The sequence below is a fragment of the Heterodontus francisci genome, chromosome 3 (assembly GCF_036365525.1).
Source record: "Heterodontus francisci isolate sHetFra1 chromosome 3, sHetFra1.hap1, whole genome shotgun sequence".
Taxonomy (NCBI): Eukaryota; Metazoa; Chordata; class Chondrichthyes; order Heterodontiformes; family Heterodontidae; genus Heterodontus; species Heterodontus francisci.
The window spans coordinates 45,142,345-45,164,314 of NC_090373.1; the positions used below are offsets into that span (position 1 = coordinate 45,142,345).

The window sequence follows — 21,970 nt, forward strand, 5'->3', positions numbered from 1 at the left end:
CTGGAAAGTTGTGAATGTGTTCAGATCCAAAGGACTTCAATAAACCTTTAACGAGATCTCACTAACTTATACCAACCATTGAAGAGATTCTGTGCCAACTTGCCAAGGCAAAGGCGGTTACTACCCTAGGTGATAAGAATGGATACTGGCAAGTGAAGTTGGATGAAAGCAGCAGCTTTCTGACTACTTTCTGGACACTGTTTTGCAGGTACAGATGGTTGTGCATGGCGTTTGGCATTTCTACTGCTCCAGAAGAGTACCAACGCAGACAGCAGGAAATAGTCATTGGTCTACCAGGAAGCGGATGATATTCTAGTCTATGGATGTGGAGATATGACGGAAGATGCCATTGCAGTGGCAGATATTTAAGGGGATATTCCAGAATACACAGAATAGATACATTCCAACAAAAAAAAAAATTCCAAGGGGAGGACCCACCATCCGTGGTGAACTAAAAAAGTTAAAGATAGTATCAAACTTAAAGAAAAGCATATAATTGCGCAAAGATGGGTGGCAGGTCAGAAGATTGGACGGAATATTAAAAACAGCGAAGAATGACTAAAAGCTTGATAAGGAAGATAAAATTAGAGTACAAGAGAAAGCTAGTTAGAAATATAAAAACAGATAGTAAGAGTTTCTATACATTATTTAAAAAAGAAAAGAGTTAACAAAGTGAGCATTGGTCCTATAGAAAGTGAATCTGGGGAATTAGTAAGGAAAATAAGGAGATGGCAGATGAATTGAACAGGTATTTTGCATCAGTTTTCACTATCGAGGATACAAGTAACATCCCAGAAATAGCTGTAAATCAGGAAATGGAAGGGAGAGAGGAACTCAAGAAAATTACAATCACCACGAAGTGGTACTGAACAAATTGTTGGAGCTGCGGGCTGACAAGTCCCTGGGTCCTGATGGACTTCATCCTCGGGTCCTAAAAGAAGTGGCTTGTGAGATAATTGATGCATTGGCTTTCATTTTCCAAAATTCCCTAGATTCAGAGAAGGTTCCATTAGATTGGAAAATAGCCAATGGAACTCCTTTATTCAAAAAGGGAGGGAGACAGGAAACTACAGGCCAGTTGGCTTAACATCTGTTTGAGGGAAAATGTTAGAAGCTATTATTAAAGATGTCATAGCAGGGCACTTAGAAAAATTCAAGGTAATCAGCCAGAGTCAACATGGTTTTGTGAAAGGGAATTAATGTTTAACCAATTTATTGGAGTTCTTTGAAGAAGTAACATGTGCTGTGGATAAAGGAGAATCGGTGGATGTACTCTATTGAGATTTCCAGAAGGCATTTGATCCCTGTGGCACACCACTTGTTACATATTGTCAACCAGAAAATGACCCATTTATGCCTACTCTCTATTTCCTGTTAGCTAGCCGATCTTCTATCCATACCAAAGTGTTAAACCCTACACCATGAGCTTTTATTTTCCGCAATAACTTTTGATGTGGCACCTTGTCAAATGCCTTCTGGAAATCCAAATAGGCACCTGGACAAATGTGGGTTAATAAGGAAATGCAGCATGGATCTGTCAAAGGAAAAGCGTGTTTAACTAACCTGCTGGAGTTTTGCTGGAGAGGGTTGATGACAGTAACGTTGTTGATATGGTGCACATGGACTTCCAGAAGGCCCAGAAGACTTGTGAGCAAAGTTATAGCTCGTGGAATAAAAGGGACAGTAGCAACATGGATAAGAAATTGGCTGTGTGACAGGAAGCAGAGAATAGTGATTAATGGATGCTTTTCGGGCTGGAGGATGGTTTGTAGTGGAGATCCCCAGGGGTCAGTGTTGGGACCCTTCCTCTTCCTGAATATATATTAATGACCTTGGTGTACAGGGAACAATTTCAAAGTTTGGAGTTGATATGCAACTTGGAAGCATTGTGAACTGTGGGGATGATAGTGGAGAACTTCAAAAGGACATAGACAAATTGGTGGAATGAGCGGACAAGTGGCAGATGAAATTCAATGCGGTAAAATATGAAGTGATTCATTTTGGTAGGAAGAACATGGAGAGACAATGTAAGAAAAAAGGTACAATTCTAAAGGGTGTGCAGGAGCAGAGCGACCTAGGTGTATATGTGCATAAGTTATTGAAGGTGGCAGGACAGGTTGACAGAGCGGTTAATAAAGCATACTGTATCTTGGGCTTTATTAATAGGGCATAGAGTACAAGAGTAAGGAAGTTATGTTGACCTTATATAAGACACTAGTTCGGCCTCAGCTGGAGTATTGTGTCCAGTTCTGGGTGCCACACTTTAGGAAAGATGTGAGGGCATTGGAGAGAGTGCAGAAAAGATTCTTGAGAATGGTTCTAGGGCTGAAGAATTTCAATCATACAGATAGATTGGAGAAGTTGGGTCTGTTTTCCTTCAAGAGAAGGCTGGGAGGTGATTTGATAGAGGTATTCAAAATCATGAGGCGTCTGGATAGAGTAGATAGAGAGAAACTGTTCCCACTCGTGAAAGGATTAGAACGAGAGGGCACAGATTTAAAATAATTGGCAAGAGAAGCAAAAGCGACACGAGGAAAAACATTTTCACGCAGCGAGTGGTTAAGGATGACACAAAACTAGGTGGGAAGATGCAAAGCGGCTTCAAGGGGATTTGGACAGACTTAATGAGTGGGCAAGAACATGACAGATGGAATATAATGTGGAAAAATGTGAGGTTATCCACTTTGGTAGGAAGAATAGATGTGCAGAGTATTTCTTAAATGGTAAGAGATTAGAAAGTGTAGATGTACAAAGGGACCTGGGTGTCCTTGTCAATAAGTCACTGAAAGCTAAGATGCAGGTGCAGCAAGCAATTAGGAAGGCTAATGGTACGTTAGCCTTTATTGCAAGAGGATTTGAGTGCAGGAGTAGTGAAGTCTTGCTTCAATTGTATAAAACCTTGGTTAGACTGCACCTGGAGTACTGTGTGCAGTTTTGGTCCCCTTACCTTAGGACGGATATTATTGCCATAGAGGGAGTGCAACAAAAGTTCACCTGACTTGTTCCCGGGATGGCGGTACTGTCCTATGAAGAGAGATTGGGGAAACTGGCCCTATATTCTCTAGAGTTTCGAAGAATGAGAGGTGATCTCATTGAAACCTACAAAATACTTAACGGGATAGACAGGGTAGATGCAGCTGGTTGGGGAGTCTAGAACCAGGGGACACTATTTCAAAATAAGGGGACAGCCACTTAGAACTGAGATGAGGAGAAATTGCTTTACTCAGAGGGTTGTAAATCTTTGGAATTCTCTACCCCAGAGATGTATGTTGAAAGTAGAGATTGACAGATTTCTAAATACCAATGACATAAAGGGATATGGGGATAGTGTGGGAAAAAGGCATTGAAGTGGAAGATCAGCCATGATCGTACTGAATGGCAGAGCAGGCTCGATGGGCTGAATGGCTTACTCCTGCTCCCATGTTCCTACATTCCTAAGATCTAGAATACACTGCCTGAGAGTCTGGTGGAGGCAGAATTCAATTGAGGCATTCAAAAGGGAATTAGAAGAATGTGCAGGGTGATGAGGAAAAAGTGGACGAATGGTACTAGGTGAATTGCTCATTCAGAGAACTGGCGCAGATACGATGGGCTGAATGGCCTCCTTCTGTGCTGTAATGATTCTGTGATTCTGAGGACCATGAAGAAATCTACTAGATCTAGCACAGATGTGTACAAGGCAATTTAAGTGGAGAAGTACACCTACTGAAGGCATGGGAAGTAATCCAGTCCAGTAACAGATGTCACGCCACACCCAGAGATGACCCTTCTCAGAGATAAGAAACTACTGAAGTAGTAACAGTTGTGAGGGACAAGATCATAGTGAAATGACAGAAAGTCAAATGTCACTTTGATGAAACTGCCAAATCATTGCCAGAGCTGAGAGTTGGAGAATTGGTCAGGGTGCAAACATTCAACACACTCAAAAGAAAATAGCCCTCTTGGCAACTTGGGACTTGCATGAAGAAGTTGTCACTTCGATTGTACCAGGTGAAGGTGAATGACCAGATCTGTCATCGCAACCGCAGACATCTACACTCAACCAGAGAAGCTGCTCCTTCACAGCAAACGGCTGATGAGACAAATTTGAGTTTGCCAACTGAACAATGAACTGAACGACCATTAGTCCCAGAGGTCAACCGTACCCCAACCATGCAACAGATGAGCAGCAAAAATCACCACAGCAGCAACATTCCCCAGAGAAGGAACAGCAGCAACATCACCCAAGGAACCAGCAGACACCAGACAAACAGCCATTAACAACATGCATGCGTGCCATAAAACCACCTGAACATTTTAAAGATTGTGTGAAATGAATATGTTGGGACAGACAAATTTGAAAGGATAAGAAGACTTTTTTTATGAAAGGTGGCATGTTTGGCTGAAAATTTCTGTGCACTTTGGCTTGCCATACACATGTGACCTCTGATGTAAATAAAGGCTTTTGGCAGTAGTTATTTTACACACCACATGGAACAGTCTGTGAATGAAAGATACTCACTTTGCAGCCTAGCCAAATCAGCAGGGTCGAGGGCTGTCACTGCATCTGTGACTCTGGAAGGTCTGCTGATACCACTCTTGTTTACTGCTCGCACACGGAAAATATAGGAACGTCCTTCAAACAGGCCAGTCACAGGATATTTACAAATTTTAATTGGGGCATCATTGCACTGGATCCAATTGTCAGTTCCGGCTTCACATCTACAAAGACAATGGTAATGTTCAGACAATTCTGTGACAAGCACAGACATCTACACAAAATCCTTCAGGCAAATCCTGAGTGCAAAGACACATTTTATCCTTAAACTAACATAACATGCTTGCTTTTGACCAAATTACCAAATGAGCTCATATTTTCTTGCACCATTTTAATGTAAAACTAGCCAACTGGGTGTGTGGTACTGAACACAGGAGAAGCAATGCTCAGCACTACGTTGCAGGAGCAATCACGCAGTCTACTGAGTTCCCAATCTGGGCCACAGGGTGTTGGAAGGAGTCGAGTTGCAATGTCTGGAGGGGAGTAATTGGATGGAGGAATCACTCTTGATTTGAATTATGTGCCCCCTGACAGCAATCCAAACTTGGGCACTGTCAGTGGTCTCAGAGTAGGCCACCTTGCAATCAGAAGAGTTACGGGACCCAGGAAGAACCTGCAGAGACTACTGAGAAAACTGAGGTAGCATAGCCTTCATAGGACAACAGAAGAATGTCATCGTTTTCTCTAGACTTGACCATTCCAATGCACTTCTGTCTGGTCTCCCACATTCTACTCTCTGTAAACTTGAGGTCATGCAAAACTCTGATGTCCGTGTCTTAAGTCATACCAAGTCCCATTCCTCTATCACCCCTGAGCTCGCTGACTTCCATTGGCTCCTGGTCAAGCAACGGATTGATTTTAAATTTCTTATCCTTGTTTTCAAATACCTCCATGGCTTTGTCCCTCTCTATCTCTGAAATCTTATTCAGCCCCACAACCCTCCAAGATATCTGCGAATTTCTAATTCTGGCCTCTTGTGCATCCCTGATTTTAATCACTCTACCATTGGTGGCCGCGTCTGCAGTTGCCTTGGCCCCAAGCTCTGGAATTCCCTCCCTACACCTCTCCACCTCTCCACCTCACTTTCCTCTTTTAAGGCACTCTTTAAAACTACTTCTTTGGCCAAGCTTTTGGTCATCTGACCGAATATCTCCTTTTGTGGCTCAGTGTCAGACCTTGTTTTCTAATGCACCTGAAGTGCCTTGGGACATTATTACATTAAAGGCGCTATATAAATATAAGTTGCTGTTGTTGTTGTAAATGACCAGGGCACAAGTATGTCCTTTCGAGAACAGGGAACCATTAATGTTACAGATATTTAAAATTTTGATTATTATGCACTGGCTGTATAATTCCATCAGGAAATTCACCAACTGCAGAAATGGAGGCTAGTGCAGTATGAGCTGCACAGGGTAAGTTAACAAACTACTTGAACAGGGTTATAAATAACAGATGGATTTTTCTCCATTTCCCTGCAGTAGTACACATGTATATAGATACACATGTATACAGAACAGATGAGTTTGACTCTTTGGGGGGAATTTTATGCTGGCAGTGGGGGTCTCGATGTCGGAAGAAACCGACGTCGAAATCCCTACAACGCCTCTTTTTTGGAAGGCCCGCCGAATTTAGTGCCAATCAGGAACTTAAGTGGACAGCAGTGGGCCTTCCATAGGATTTAGGACCCTGTCAGTGGAAGTACTGCCCTTGGAGAGCTGCAGTGCCACTGCAGAGGCAGTGGCTGCTACTGCTGCTGGAGGCGACCGTACCTGAGGCCAAGGAACGTCATTGGACCCAGGCCTCAGGTAGGTCAGGGCGGGAGGGGTCTCATGGGGTGGAGGTCACAGGGGTGTGGGGGAGGGGGGTTGGCAGCAAGGGTAGGGGGGTGGCTCTCAGCAGGCCCCCTCCTTCACGATACCGGGTCTCTCGTTCAGGCACTAAATGCCTTTGAATGAGGGACTGCCTGTCCCCCTCGCCTCCCGGAGCCGGGAAGCAGCCCGCATGGTTTTTTTGTGCCATGCTTCCCGTGCGGCGACTGGGCCGCCCGTCACATGGGTAATTGCGGCTGCAGCAGGAAGAGGCCCTTAATTGGGGGTTAATTAATCAGTTAAGGGCCTCAATTGGTGGCGGGACGGGAAGGCTGTTCACAGGCCTTCCTGCCCCGGACTAAATTTTAGTGGAGGTGGGATGGTGGCAGAACCCACCCACTCCCGCCACCACCCCCCCCCCCCCCGACCCCCTCACCATCCCACCCAATTTTATGTTCTCCCTGTCTCCAAACCAACCACAGGGGAGAGCATAAAATGTCCCCCTTTATGTCAGGTAAAGAAGCATTCCAAATGGAAAGAGCCGATGAGAAGAATTCCCCACAAGTGTTCATGAATGCTAACTAAATCCGACTACACTTTGACATGAGATCATTAACCAAACCTCATCCTACTGCCGATATAACTGACTTTTACAATAGCAATCATACCGGTCAACAAAATATCCAATCACAGGACTTTCTTTGGTTACATTTGGAGGTTTCCAAGTGAGGATAACATAATCCTTGTTAGCATCATAATATGTGACATCCATTGGGGCTCCTGGAGCTCCTACCACTGGGGCAGCTGCATCTGCAGGGAGAAAAAGAATAGAGAATAAGGAAAGAAAATGGTCCTGCCAATTTGCAGTGTTCCTTTGTGTGGCACGTGAAGCCAGTGTTAATTACATCAAAAATGAGAAGTCTTCTGTGAGTGAGCAAATAGGTTTGGATACTATGCCCTTCAGAGAACAGGCAACTTACACTGTAGTGCAGTTTGCAATAGAGGGGTGCTCTTCTGGGACTGGGTTTGGGATCTATTGTTGGAGCAGACCAGAAGAAGCACAGCCATATGCCTGACCTGCACTGTGCTGCCCTTGGACCACTTGGAAATGTGTTCCATTCTGCAGAACTGATAACATCCATGAGCTTGACGAGCAGAACAGTTTTCCAAAACAAGCATTTAAAACCAAAAAAGTCCTTCCATTTTAAGCACTGAAAGTTAGGTCAGTATTTTACGCCCCCGCACCCCCTGCAGGAGTAGGCGGGAGGGTGTTGTAAAATTGAGTGGGAGTCAGAGGGTGTCATTCCTGACACCTTCCCGTCCCCGCTGCAATTTTACGAGGGGCGGCGGCGGAGAAAATCGGCCCACCCACCCCAGGCCAATCAAGGCCCTTAAGTGGCCAACTAACTGCTACTGCCGCTCCCGACTCCGCTGGTATATTACCATCGGCTGGTGAGTGGCTGAGGTCCCCCAGGATGCTGCCCAGTAAAACCACGGCACAACACTCCCACAGCCCCCCTCTCAACCGATCCCCCCTTGCCTTGCTGGGGCCCAGCCAATTGTCTCCAACGAGGCTCCACACACTTACCTTGTTTCCAGGCCAGCATCCCTCTTGCTCCCGGTGGCGCTGCTGGGACTGAGAACTGCCAGCCCACTGACTGGCCGGCAGCTCTTGGAAGCAGTCCTTCCTGCCTCAGAGGGGTGGCCTGCACCAGGTGGCCTGCGGCCATAGCTGCAACCAGGTAGCCAGGGAGGGCCAGCACAGGTCTCCAAGTCAGCTTCTGATAATTGGCCTAAACTTACCTAAATTGGCTACTGGCTGCTTATAGGCGGGTAGCCCTTCTGCTCCCGATCCCACCTCCGAGAAAATACCCTAGGGATGAGATGGTGCCAGAAAGCAGGCATGCCGGCCGGCGGGCAAAATTACATGCCTGACTGCCTCCGTTTTCACCCCCAAATCAGCGTGAAAATTCAGTCCATGGTTTTAGACTGTAAGATTGAGAAATAGTTGAAAAATCCATTTTACGCCAAAGGATCATTTATATTAAGTTCTGTTGTTAAATCTTAGATTTAAACCTGCAAATGTGTTTGACGACAATATTTATAAGGCTCTAAATATCATATAAGGTAGCCTTGGATAATTCTAATCTTCTCATGGATATATCTAATATTTATTCATTTCTGTACAGGTAAATAGATAACACAGTTTATGTCATGTGGCTATGGAACCTTCTTGAGTCTTGGTATGTTGAGCTCCCACCGAATGTAAAACCAAGAGTGAAGGTCACAGAGGAAGTGCTAATATGGCCCTTTACTTATCTTAAACACAAAACCACTGTATTGTGAGGTGGAAGATGACTAAAGGACATTGGGAGGAATGACCTGACTGTAATGTATGCATCTTCAACAGAAAAATACCATTTATAACCTCAGGTGTTGACCATGAGAATATGGAACATGTAATCCTTAATAAAACTTCAAGCATTTGGCTGCATGTTGAATTAATTCCTGGCATATAGGCACAAGACTGCAGGCCTTGTCTATATCATTGTAAAATTTGCATTCCTAGCACTAGCATATCAGTGGAAGTCAGTGGACCATGTGAGCAGAGGATACTGGTTTCCATAGGGAGCAGATGTGGGTCTTCCAGTGGGTCTTGGGCTAGGCAAGGAGCCTGGACTCTCAAAGTCAAGCAAATTTTTTTTTGTTTCATGAAGTGTGCGAACCGTCCTTCTTGTTGAAATGGCTGAGAGGAACATGGACAGGTTTTGGGGTGAGTGAAGCACCCTGTGTAAACCCTTCTATCCCATGAATGAACCAAAGCCAAAGTTCCATGGTCGTGGGGAGGCAGGTGCCAGAGATGTGCCTCCTGATGGAACTTGTGCCCAGCTGCCTTATGCTCATTAGGCACTCTCCCATTAATACCACAAACTTGACACGATTCCCAACCCAACTGCGAATTACCACCTATGGTCTCCAACCACTCAAAGAGGTCATTTTGAGGGGAATGCGGTGTTTAAAGCTTGAAGGAAAGAACTGAATAACATTTACTACCTATAATAATGATGACACAATTAAAATGTATCAAAGCAGTTTGTACATATTTTGTAAATCCAGTGAGTGTGTTAGTGGCTTTAATTCAATTAGTGGAGTAGATAATTCACTCAGCTAATTCATTACTGCTATAATAAAATTAAGGAAATTTGAATTGGTTTGGGCGATGCCATCCTGGGGGCTGGGGGAAGCTGTTGCAATTCATCATCAAGCAGGGCATCTGCCTTCCCTTTTGATGAGTGATGGTGCATAACTGGGGACCACAAAGTGAGGAGAGGAAATAATATAATGCTTGTAAGAAGCCGATAAAATACCCTTTACAAAGAAGGTTGAGCAAAAGATTGAATTCCATACCTCTCACAAACAGATATGCACTGTGCTGTGAAATGCCACCCCTTGTTATCAAGCGTAATGTATACAGGCCTTCATCATCTTTATTTAGATGAGGTAGGGTCAGAGTAGCAGTGCAGTCGTTGTACTGCATTGCAGCCCACTTGGACTTCTTTATCTCAACATCTAGAGAAACAAAAGGTTACATGGATCAGGAGTGGAACAGACTTTGGTGATCAAATGCAATAAGTCCTAAATAATTAAGCACGCAACGATCTCATTGATATAGTTCAGAACAAAAACAATGTAGCTTGTAACCAAGGTGGTCCATTTCATTTAAAGGCACAATGCTTCTCAACAACCCCAAAGTAAATTTTCTCCACAGTATAGATGTGCTCAAGATGCTGACCTGAGGCTTTCCTGAGCCTCATTTATTCTGAAGATACTGCACATTTTGCAGCAGGGATCTATTTCAGAATGCATGCTTTGTGTGGCGTCAATTTTCAACTTTCCATTTGAACAAAGAACAAAGATAATTACAGCACAGGAACAGGCCCTTCGGCCCTCCAAGCCTGCGCCGATCCAGATCCTCTCTCTAAACATGTCGCCTATTTTCTAAAGAACAAAGATAATTACATAGGCTTTTGGGCATAAAACTGGTTGGTGTTGCAGGTTGCATAATTGTTCTAGAAATTACCTGATCTTCATTTCCATTGAGCTGAAAATCAGCCACTTTTGCAACGGGCGGTCGATTGGCAAACACCTATTTTACACCTGGGCAGCAAGGTGAAAATCCAGCCCTGGAGTTCCTGACAATCATGAGGTGAGTCCCCAGGGCAAAGGGCAGAGGTCAATGGGCTGAGCACGTGCATTCCTGAAAGCTTATAATTTTCATAATGGATGGTGTTGGAAGAAAATATCTCTGTGTCATCATCTTCACTGCTACTTGTAAATCTTATGATAGAATAAAAAAAATTGAATATGGATTTCTCCTCAGCTCAACTCAGCTGTATTGTTAAGTGATGCAGCCTTTCCTCAGAGCAGGGAAAGAAGGAAAATTGGCAGCAAGGTCACAACTCTCATGTACCTCCACACCTACTTCCACGCACCAGAAACAAGCAAGACTATAACCAAAACATCTGATTATAAAGACAATGGATGAGATAAAATATTCCAATCACTCCTCATACAGAGCTGGCCTTGGCAATGTGAACTATGGGTAGGTGTCATTTGGGAATCAGTCCTTCCAAGTGTCAACAATGTAAAGGATTAGGGGCCAAGGAAGATTTTCAATGTTTGCTATTTGCAGCTAAATCATAAACATATTCTTTAACTGATTTTCATACAAGCAGTGAATCAACGGCAAGAACAAAATAATCAGTACATTTTTTCAAACACATCCAGAAAAAGTTTTATTTTTAACAATACTTATCACTGAAACTGAAAGCCAGAATTGTATTATCAGCTGCCAGCGAGCAACAAAAAGGTTGCAGCAATTCAGCGCCTAGCCAGTAGATGTCAGCCAATATCATGGACAATGTCCAGACACAGAAAGCACGCCCACTATTTGTGTTACGCTGAAGTAGTATATAAGATCTCTGCCATGTTAATTTGTTCCTGGCAAGTTTACTCTACAAGTCTCCACCACTGTTTCTATCACATGCTGCCAAGTTAGGACAAACCCACCTGGAAAGAATAAACAATCTCCAAGGTAGTGACCCCATCTAAGAGGTCTGTAAATAGAATCTTTATGCTGTTTTCTGTTTAAACTGGGCACTGTCTTCATGCATCAGTTTTTGGGCAAATATACAAAACACAATAGAGTGATACATAAATCAAAGGGTTGCTCATTATTACATCATTGCAAGGACAAAAAGAAAATGTACAGACTTTCGGCTTTTCTGTCTTCCGCCCAAGAAAACATAATAGGAGCAGGCCGTTTAGCTTCTCGAGCTTGTTCCACTGCCATTCAATGATATCATGGCTGATCCGCAGCCTAACTCCATATACCCATAGGAAGGATGTTTCCCCTAGCTGGGGGTGTAGAACCAGGGAATACAATCTAAGAATAAGGGATATACCATTTAGGACTGAGATGAGGAGGAATTTCTTCACACAGAGGGTGGTGAGTCTTTGGAATTCTCTACCCCAGAGGACAGTGGAAGCTCACTCATTGAGCATGTTCAAGACAGAGATCGATAGATTTCTAGATATTAAAGGCATCAAGGGATATGGGGATAGTGTGGGAAAATGGCATTGAGATAGAAGATCAGCCATGATCTAGTTGAATGGCAGTGCAGGCTCAAGGGACCAAATGACCTACTCCCTCCTATTTCCTATGTTCCTATGTCCTATATTCCTTTGCGCCATATCCCTTAAAAGCTTTGGCTAACAAAAATCTATCAATCTCAGCTGTAAAGTTAACAATTGATCTAGCATCAATTGCCATTTATGGAAAAGAGTTCCAAACTTCTACCACCCTCTGTATGTAGAAGTGTTTCCTAATTTCACTCCTGAAAGGTCTGGCTCTAATTTTTAGACTATGCCCCCTAGTCCTAGACTCCCTCACGAGCAGAAATAGTTTCTATCGACTCTGGAAAACATCTTTTTCATACAGTGGATTTTTCAATCTTGTGTATATTACAGTTTTGTATTTATAAAAGTGAGAAATGAAAATGCTGTGTCAATATAATGCAGTGATAGCATCGCACACCAGGAATGAAAGCATAGTGGTTAGGTTACTGGACTACTAATCTAGAATTTTGGACTAATGGTTCAGAGACATAAGTATAAATCCCATCATGGCAGCTGAGGAATTTAAATTCAGTTAATTGAATAAATCTAGAATAAAAAGCTAGGAATTTTTTTAATTCATCATGGGATGCGAGTGTCACTGGCACTTAGCATTTACTGCACATCCCTAATTGCCCTTGAGAAGGTGGGGTGAGTCACCTTCATGAAGCGCTGCAGTCCATGTGGGGTAGGTACATCCACAGTGCTGTAGAGAGGGAGTGCTAGGATTTTGTCCCAGCAACAGTGAAGGAACAGAGATATAGTTCAAAGTCAGGATGGTGCGATTTATGGAGGAACTTGCAGGTGGTGGTGTTCCCAAGCAACTGCTGCCCTTATCCTTCTAGGTGGTAGATGTCATGGGTTTGGAAGATTCTTTCAAAGGAGCCTTAGTGAGTTGCTGACGTGCATCTCATAGATGACAAAAACTGCTGCCACTTGTGCCAGTGTTGGAGAGTGAATGTTTAAGGTGGTGGATGGGGTGCCAATCATGTGGGCTGTTTTATCCTGGATGGTGTCAAGCTTCTTGAGTGTTGTAATGGTAACTATGGGTAGGTTTCACTTGGTTTGCAGTCCTGGATCTGAGGTCCACCCTCTCAGATCAGGGAGGCATCAAAATCTGGGTGGATAAGGGTCATGCTTTGCATGTGGACTTTACTTTTGGGTGGTGAATCTGTGGAATTCTCTACCCCCGAGGGCTGTGGAAGCTCAATTGTTGAACATGTTCAAGACAAAAATCGATAGATTTCTGAACACTAACAACATCAAGGGATTATGGGGATGGTGGGGAAAAATGGCGTAGAGGTAGGTGATCAGCCATGATCTACCTGAATGGCAGAGCAGGCTCGATAGGCTGAATGGCCTACTCCTGCTCCTATTTCCTATGATCCGTTGAAAAAAGAGGAGAGGCAAAATGATTAACTGCAGGAAAGCTAACTTCAATGGGGTAAGAATGTATCTGGGCTGAGTAATTTGAATCAAAGGTTAGCAGGAAAAACAGTAGCTGAACAATGAGATACCTGCAAAGACGATATAGTTCAGACACAGTCAAGGTATATTCCTTTGAAGGCAAAGGTAGAGCAAACAAATCCAGAGTTCCCTGGATGACATTAAGATGAAGAAGAAAAAGTGTGCTTATGACAGGTGGATAATACAATGGAGAACCAGGCTGAATATAGAAGGTCCAGAGAGTGAAAAAGCAAATAAATGAAGCAAAGAGAGAGTATGAAAAGAGACTTTCACCTAACATAAAAGAGAGTTCCAAAGTATTCTATAGGCATATAAAGAGTAAAAAAGTGGTAAAAGGAGGAATGGGGCCAATTAGGGACCAGAAAGGGGATTTGCACATGGAGACAGGCGGAATAACTGAGGTATTAAATAAATACTTTGCATCTGTCTTTACCAAGGAAGAAGATGCTACCCAGGCCATGGTGAAAAAGGAGGTAATTAGTGCACTCGACGGATTTAAAGTTGAGAAGGAGGAGGTATGAGATAGGCTGTCTATACTTAAAGTTCCAGGACTGGATGAGATGCATCCAAGGACACTGAAGGAAGTGAGAGTGGAAATTGCAGAGGTACTGGCCATAATTTTTTCGTTTTCCTTTGACTCGGGGATGGTGCCAGAGGACTGGAGAATTGAAAATGTTACACCCTTGTTCAAAAAATGATGTAAAGATAAGCCCAGCAACTACAGGTCAGTCAGTTTAACTTAGGTGGTGGGGAAACTTCTGAAAACAATAATTTGGGACAAAATTAATAGCATGTTGGACAAATGTGGGTTAATTAAGGAAACCCAGCACATATTTGTTAAAGGAAAATTGTGTTTGACTAACTTGCTGGAGTTTTTTGAAGAGGTAACAGAGAAGGTTGATGAGGGCAATCCTGTTGATGTGGTGTACATGGATTTCCAGAAGGCATTTGATATAGTACCACACAACAGACATGTGTGCAAAGTTATAGCTCATGGAATAAAAGGGACGGTAGCAACATGGATATGAAATTGGCTGTGTGACAGGAAACAGACAGTAGTGATTAATGGATGTTTTTCGAGCTGGAGGAATGTTTGTAGTGGAGTTCCCCAGGGGTAAGTGTTGGGACCCTTGCTCTTCTTGATATACATTAATGACTTAGACCTTGGTGTACAGAGCACAATTTCAAAATTTTTGGATGATACGAAACTTGGAAGCATTGTGAACTGTGAGGAGGGCAGTGTAGAACTTCAAAAGGACAGAGACAAGTTGTTGGAATGAGAATAGTGGCAGAAATGTGAAGTGATTCATTTTGATGGGAAGAACATGGAGAGATAATATAAAATAAATGGTACAATTCTAAAGTGGGTGCAGGAGCAGAGGGAGCTGGGTGTATATATGCATAAGTCATTGAAGGTGACAGGACAGGTTAAGAGAGCGAGTATCCTGGGCTTTATTAATAGGGGCATAGAGTACAAGGGCAAGGAAGTTATGTTAAGCTTGTATAAGATACTAGTTCAGCCTCAACTGGAGTACTGCGTCCAATTCTGGGTGCCACACTTTAGGAAAGATGTGACAGCATTGTAGAGTGCAGAAAAGATTCTCGAGAGTGGTTCCAGGGCTGAGGAATTTCAATTATGAAGATAGATTGGAGAAGTTGGGACTGTTTTCCTTGGAGAAGAGAAGGCTGAGAGGAGATTTGATAGAGGTATCAAAATCATGAAGGGTCTGGACAGAGTAGATAAAGAGAAACTGTTTCCACTCGTGAAAGGATCAACAACAAGAGGCCCCAGATTTAAAGTAATTGGCAAAAGAAGCAAAAGCGACATAAGGCAAAATATTTTCACACAGCAAGTGGTTAGGGTCTGGAATGCACTGCCTGAGTGTGTGGTGCAAGCAGGTTCAATTGAGGCATTAAAAAGAGAATTAGACTGTTGTCTGAAAAGAAAGAATGTGCAGTGTTACCGGGAGAAGATGGGAGAATGACACTAGGTGAATTGCTTATTCGGAGAGCTGGTGCAGTCATAATGGGCCGAATGGCCTCCTTCTGTGCTGTAGCAATTCTGTGATTCTGTAAACTAAATGGTGCAATTTTAAAGGAGATGCAGGAATACAGAGACCTGACGGTTTATGTACAAAAGTCTTTGAAGGTGGCAGGATAAGTTGAGAAGGCTATTAAAAAGGTATACGGGACCCGTGGCTTTATTAATGGAGGAACAGAGTACAAAAGCAAGGATGTTATGCTAAACCTTTATAAAATATTGGTTAGGCTCCATCTAGAGTGTTGTGGTCAATTCTGGGCACCACATTTTAAGGAAGGATGTCAAGGCTTTAGAGAGGGTACAGAGGATATTAACTAAAATGGTAGCAGGGATGAAAGACTACAGTTATGTGGAGAAACCAGAAAAACTGGGGTTTTCTCCTTCGAGCAGAGAAGGTTTAGAAAAAATTTGATAGAGGCAGGATGTGACAAGTGGTGTCCTACAATGATCTGTGTTGGAGCCTCAATTATGCACTGCATTTATTAATGACTTAGATGATAAGATAGAAAAGCACGTATCCAGATTTGCAGATGATACAAAGATAGATGATATTGTAAGCAGTGTAAATGGAAGCGTAAAATTACAGAGATAAGTGAATGGGAAAAACTTTGGCAAATGGATTTCAATGTAGGCAAATGTGAGGTCATGCACTTTGAACCTAAAAAGAATACTTTCTAAATGGTGAAAAGCTAGAAACAGTGGAAGTCCGAAGAGATTTGGAAGTCCAGGTACACAGCTCATTAAAATTCCATGAACAAGTACAGAAAATAATCAAAAAATCTAATGGAATTCTGGCCTTTATATCTAGAGGACTAGAATACAAGGGGGTAGAAGTCATGCTTCAGCAATAGGAAGCTCTGGTTAGACCACACCTGGAGTACTGTGAGCAATTCTGGGCACCACACCTTAAAAAGGATATACTGGCCTTGGAGCTAGGGCAGTGTAGATTTACTGGAATGACACCTGGACTCCAAGGGTTAAGCTACGATCCAAGATTACACAAACTAGGGTTGTATTTTCTGAAATTTAGAAGGTTAAAGGGTGATTTGATTGAAGTAGTCAAGATATTTAGGGGAACTGATAGGTATATTTGGAGAAACTATTTCCACTAGTTGAGGAACCTAAGACTAGGGAGCATAGTTTAAAGATTAGAGCCAGACCTTTCACAAGTGAAATTAGAAAACATTTCTTCACACAAAGGGTGGTAAAAGGTTGGAACTCTCTTCCGCAAATGGTAATTGATGCAAGATCAATTGTTAGTTTTAAAACTGAGACTGATAGATTCTTGTTAGCCAAACATATTAAGGGATAGGGGGCAAAGAATCATATATGGAGTGAAGTCATAGATCAGCCACGATCTCATTGAGTGGCAGAATGGCCACCTCCTGTTCCTATGTTCCTATGAGTTCAAAATCTTGAAGTGCTTTGATAGAATGAATAAGGAAAAACTGTTCCCAGTGGTAGCAGGGTTGGTAACCAGAAAACACAGATTGAAGGTAATTGGCAAAAGAATCGGAGGCAACATGAGGGAAAATAAGTACATGGCGAGTTTAGTGATCTGGAATGCACTGCCTGAAAGGGAGGTGGAAGCAGATTCAATAATAACTTTTAAAGGAATTGGATAAATATTTGAAAAGGAAAAAATATTGCTGGACTGTGGGGAAAGAGCAGGGGAGTGTGACTAATTGGATTGCTCATTCAAAGAGCTGGCACAGGTACGATAGGCCGAATGGCCTCCTTCTGTGCTGTATCATTCTATGATTCTATGATTACAATGATGACCATACTACTGAAGCACTTTTGTTTTTGTAAGAACAGTGAAAGGCTTCAACTTCATGCAAAAAAATGATTTGCAATACAAGAAAGAAAAAGCTTATCTTTATGTAGCATGTTTCACAACTGCAGAATGTCCCAAAATGATTTAAGCCAATGGAACACTTTTGAAGTCTGGTCACTGCTGTAATGTCGGACATGCAGCAGTTAATTTGCACCCTGCGAGGTCCCACAAACACCAATGTGATAAATGACAAATTAATCTCTGTTGGTTGCAGGATAAATATTGACATCAAAAAGTAGAAAGAAATTTTCTTCAGATTTTCTTTCAATTCTGTCACGTGTTATAAACATTTTGAATTTCTAAAGGTAAATTATTTCAGAAAACTCCTGTGCTTCCCCATTACCAGATTGAACCTCCAGCCTGAATTGCAGGCACCTCTGACAATCAAACAGTAACTGGAATTCTGCCCTGGGATCCCACACACCAGCAGAGAAGCCACACTCACAGGGAATGCAGGTGTGAGGTGGGGCTATAACATTATAACTTTGATTCTCTGACCCACATTCCCCGTGATCATGAATCCACACTGGTCGCACATTCAAGTGATTTTGCATCAAGGATGTTGCTGATCGGGGAGTGTGGGAACACTAGGTTTTGCCATAAGCCACTGATAAAACTCACTTCACTGGAGACAGAGTTGGCATTTGCGAATGAGGTGACACCAACCCTAAAGAGGTAATTAAAGCCTTGTGACACAAGGCATTAAATTTCGGCAGGCTGGCTCTGACCTGGCTGAAAACCTAGAAGCAGGAAGCTTGGAATGTAGAGCTCTGCAGGGACAGGAATCCGCAACCACAGAGATAAGAGGCCAGCCTTTACTTTGGTACCGCTAGCTTACTTTAACAGATGCATGCTTCCACAAATACAGTCCGTGCAATCTCGCAAGTGAAAACGGAGAGAAAACTTGGACACAATTACTAACCATCTCTGTACCACACGGCATCTGGCTGGAGACGGCCAAGGTTTGGTGTAAGGATCATTCGGCAGGACAATATCATTGTCTCTCCCTCGGTGCCAAAGCTCACACCAAATTTCTCACTATATTCAATATCTATATGTGTGAAAATAGCAGGTGACAACAGAGGTACTGTGGGAAAAAATGCACAAGACATGTCAGTACACAGAAGCATTTCATATACACATCTAATGAGATTTTCATTAAAAAAATCATATTCATCCAATACAGTGTTATCTAACTGTATTTATTCAACAGCCTTTCTTTGTGAATTACAATTCTATATCAGAACCAAGTTAAATATTTATAATTCTGCAACTCCAACATTTTCTCTTGTATGAGTGACATTATTTATCTTGAGGGCTATAGCCAAGAGTTGGAAAATGTAGGACGGAAGATAGGATAAATCAAGAACTAGGGATTAGAAATTGCCATACTTGAGGGCTGGGAATTTATGTTGGCGACAGAGGTCTCAACATGTGGAAGGTGTGATGCCAAGAACCCCGCATCGCCTCTTCTCTGGAAGGCCCACCGAATCTAGAGCCAATCAGGCACTTAACTGGACAGCAGCAGGTCTTCCACAGAATCAAGGACCCCGTCGCTGCAAGTCCCACACTTGGGGAGCTGCCAGCCAATCAGAGGCCAGCGGCTCTTCTACTGAGAAGCGCCACTGCGGAAGCGGTGGCTGCTGCCGGAAGAGCACCTACCAGAGGCCCAGAGTGGTGCTCGACCCAGGCCACAGGTAGGTCAGAGTGGGAGGGTCTCGCGGGGTGGGGGTTGTGGGGAGGGGAGTGTAAGAGGGTCACTAGAAAGGGCAGGAGGGTGGCTCCCAGAGGGACACCTCTTCCTGATGCCAGGTCCCTCATTCAGGCATGAAGTGATTTTTAACGAGGGTATTCCCCGCCCCCCACCCCCTCCCCAACCGGAGCGGCGACAGGGCCACCCACCACACAACTAATTGCGGTGGCAGCAGGATGAGGCCCTTAACTGAGGTTAATTTGCCCAGTTAAGGACCACAATTGTTGGTGGCGGGGGTCGGGGGGAGGGGTGGTGGGGGGGGGAAGGCCATTAATTTTGGACTAAATTTTGGCAGAGGCAGGATGGTGGTGGGAATCTACCCTGCCACCACACCACCTGATTTTATTAACTCCCCACCTCCAAAGCCGGTGCAGGGGAGAGCATAAAATTTCACCGGAGGTCCCAAAGGACAGATTTTGAGGTCCTAGGAAATAATGAGATAGGGTTGGAGTTTCTGCATTGTTTCTTGAAAGTAACATTGCCCATTATGCTCCTTGTACATGGTTCAGAGAATAAACACTGCTTCTTTTCCCAGAGAATACTGAGCCTCTGGAATACTTTCTCAGCTGGTGCGGTGGACACAGACTCTCTGCATGCCTTCAAAAAGGAGCTGGGGTTACGGGCAGAGAATGCATCATATAGAGGGTAAGTGTCTCCTGGACTGGTTTTGAATGCCTCAGAGTGGAATATACCAGAGTATTTATCCCTCATTGGTCCTGTTTTGTTTTTGTCTCTTCCAGGAGATTACCCACGAGGGGTGAGAGGGAGGGGAGATGTGTTTAGTCATGATGCTCTGGCCATCATGGTGCATGGGGCCGGCTTGATGTACGAACTAGTCTTTTTCTGCTCGTTAATTTTATATGTTTGTACAACAGTGCTGAAGCCCTAGACGTAACTCAAACCTCACCCAAGCACATCTCCCGACAAGGAGCAGAGGACTGATGAATTTACTCTTTAATTGTAACACAGGGAGGAAGAAGAACCAGTAGAATGGTGTATTTGGAAACTTAAAAAAAAGGGAGAGGAATATTCAGACAAACGATGACCATTGTAGTGTAAGTGAGACGAGATAGTCTGGCAATGGAGTTTTGCATTTCAATTATATATTCACGAACAACAATCTCTCTTCGTGTAGCCTTAATAGAAGTTTGTTTTCTACTTCGGTTGGTGGTGGGGAAAACTGCATATGTGGACAGGAGACTCTGCACATGAGCAGAAAAAACAGTCCATGTGTTCCCAGTTAACCTCCAACAGCCTTTAGAAAACCACTGGAAGATTTAACCATTAGAAGATGGTGATACGAGGAAGTTGTTGCATCCCACCCCATTCCCTGGGACCAAATTGCAAAACTAAAGGTTCTTCAGCCTCCAAGTGTGAGAGAGCTCAATTTACATGCACTTTTAAAACTCCCCAATTCTGAAAGTGGCCTAGGCTTATGACTGTATTTCTCTTGAAGTTGACCTGTCTTTTTTAACCAGCAGGCTGAGTACCTCTAAGCCAGTTTCCTCCATAATGCTGACGTCGGAACATTTATTTCTTAAGTGAAGCAACAGAAATAAATTGAAAATCAAGCAATCATATTTCTTTGTGATTGCAAGCTTTATATTACTAAATGCTAGCAAAATATTTAAATGGTAATTCTCATACCCTCAGTCCAAATTCATAACATTACTGGTTACAATGTTATACAGAATTATTTTTCCTTGTTTTGCTTATCCTATAGTTTCACAAAATGACATGAGAGGGCAGTAGAACAAAAATCCATCATTCATTGACTTCTGTCCGTGCTCTTTAGTTAGAGTAAGGGTTGGCCCTGCCTGAGACAGTCATCAGGATAATTCAGTGTTGTTGAAGTTGTAGAACAGACTAAAACAAAGAGGAGAGAGGAGCCCATTTACTTATTGTTCACCCTTCCCCTCTTTGTTTTGCTCCATCCTAAAAACATGCTCTTGTCTTCCTTTTCCCAGTTCCGTTGCAGGGCCTTTATCCAATGTGTTGACCTTCTTTGCCTTTTTTCAGATGCTGACATATTTCCTGTGCATGTTTTGTTGTCACTATTCCTTAAATTATTTCCTCCCTTCAGATTGAGATTGGATTTTTTTTTTCCTTTCTATGCGTGCAGTGCTTCATCCATGGCTCTAGTCCAGTGACATTCACAGAGAATGACAAGCCATGGTAGTAAGTCCAAACCGGCTTCACAAACAAGTAACTGGGGCCAAAGGAAATCATAGTAAATTTAATGTGCTCAGAATCAGGGATAAAGGCCATACTTCGACAGATTAGTGAATGGACATACCAGCCATATGAATCTGAGCCAGTAGATCAGAAGGTTCTTGGGTTCCATCCCTGTTTGTGCTAAGGTAGCTCATCTCAGTTACGCCAATGATAGGGACTGAACAGTCAGCTTCAGTGTTTCTAGGGCAGGGCCCTCGCTCTTGATTTCTATCCATGTTGGGTGAGGATAGGATCAAACTCACATGTTGCTTTATCCTTCTGGATCTTTATATTACCAATGAGAACACAGACTACATTTTGAAATATAATGGCTGGGACTTTACGGGCCTCCCCAGGGCAGAATCGGAGGCAGGGGTGGGGGGTGCACGGAGTATCACTACGGGTGGTGGGGGATCCTCTGCCCCATAACCCAGCAATGTTCCCTGGGGTGGTATAGGCTGACAACTGCCTTCTCGCTTTCAGGCCAATTGAGGCCCTTAAGTGGCCTATTAAAGGACAATTACGGGCCTCTTCCTGCCCTCTCAGGGATTTTCCAGTGGCGTGGGGGGCCTCCACTGTGCAGGGAGGATGCCTTGCAAAATGAGGCACCCGCCCTGCGGGCTTGGATGGGGGTCCT

The 21,970-nt window shown here is 43.4% G+C and overlaps 1 protein-coding gene across 1 annotated transcript in view; it reads right to left on the reverse strand.

Moving 5' to 3' along the window:
• myom2b (myomesin 2b) overlaps positions 1–21,970 on the reverse strand; it is a 121,647-nt gene that overhangs the window by 71,830 nt on the left and 27,847 nt on the right. The window contains exons 8-11 of the mRNA XM_068021681.1: positions 18,289–18,453; positions 9,754–9,915; positions 7,014–7,155; positions 4,502–4,701 (exon numbers count right to left, since the gene is read on the reverse strand). Of these exons, the coding sequence (XP_067877782.1) occupies positions 4,502–4,701; positions 7,014–7,155; positions 9,754–9,915; positions 18,289–18,453 (669 nt within the window). The remainder of the gene's footprint in view (positions 1–4,501; positions 4,702–7,013; positions 7,156–9,753; positions 9,916–18,288; positions 18,454–21,970) is intronic.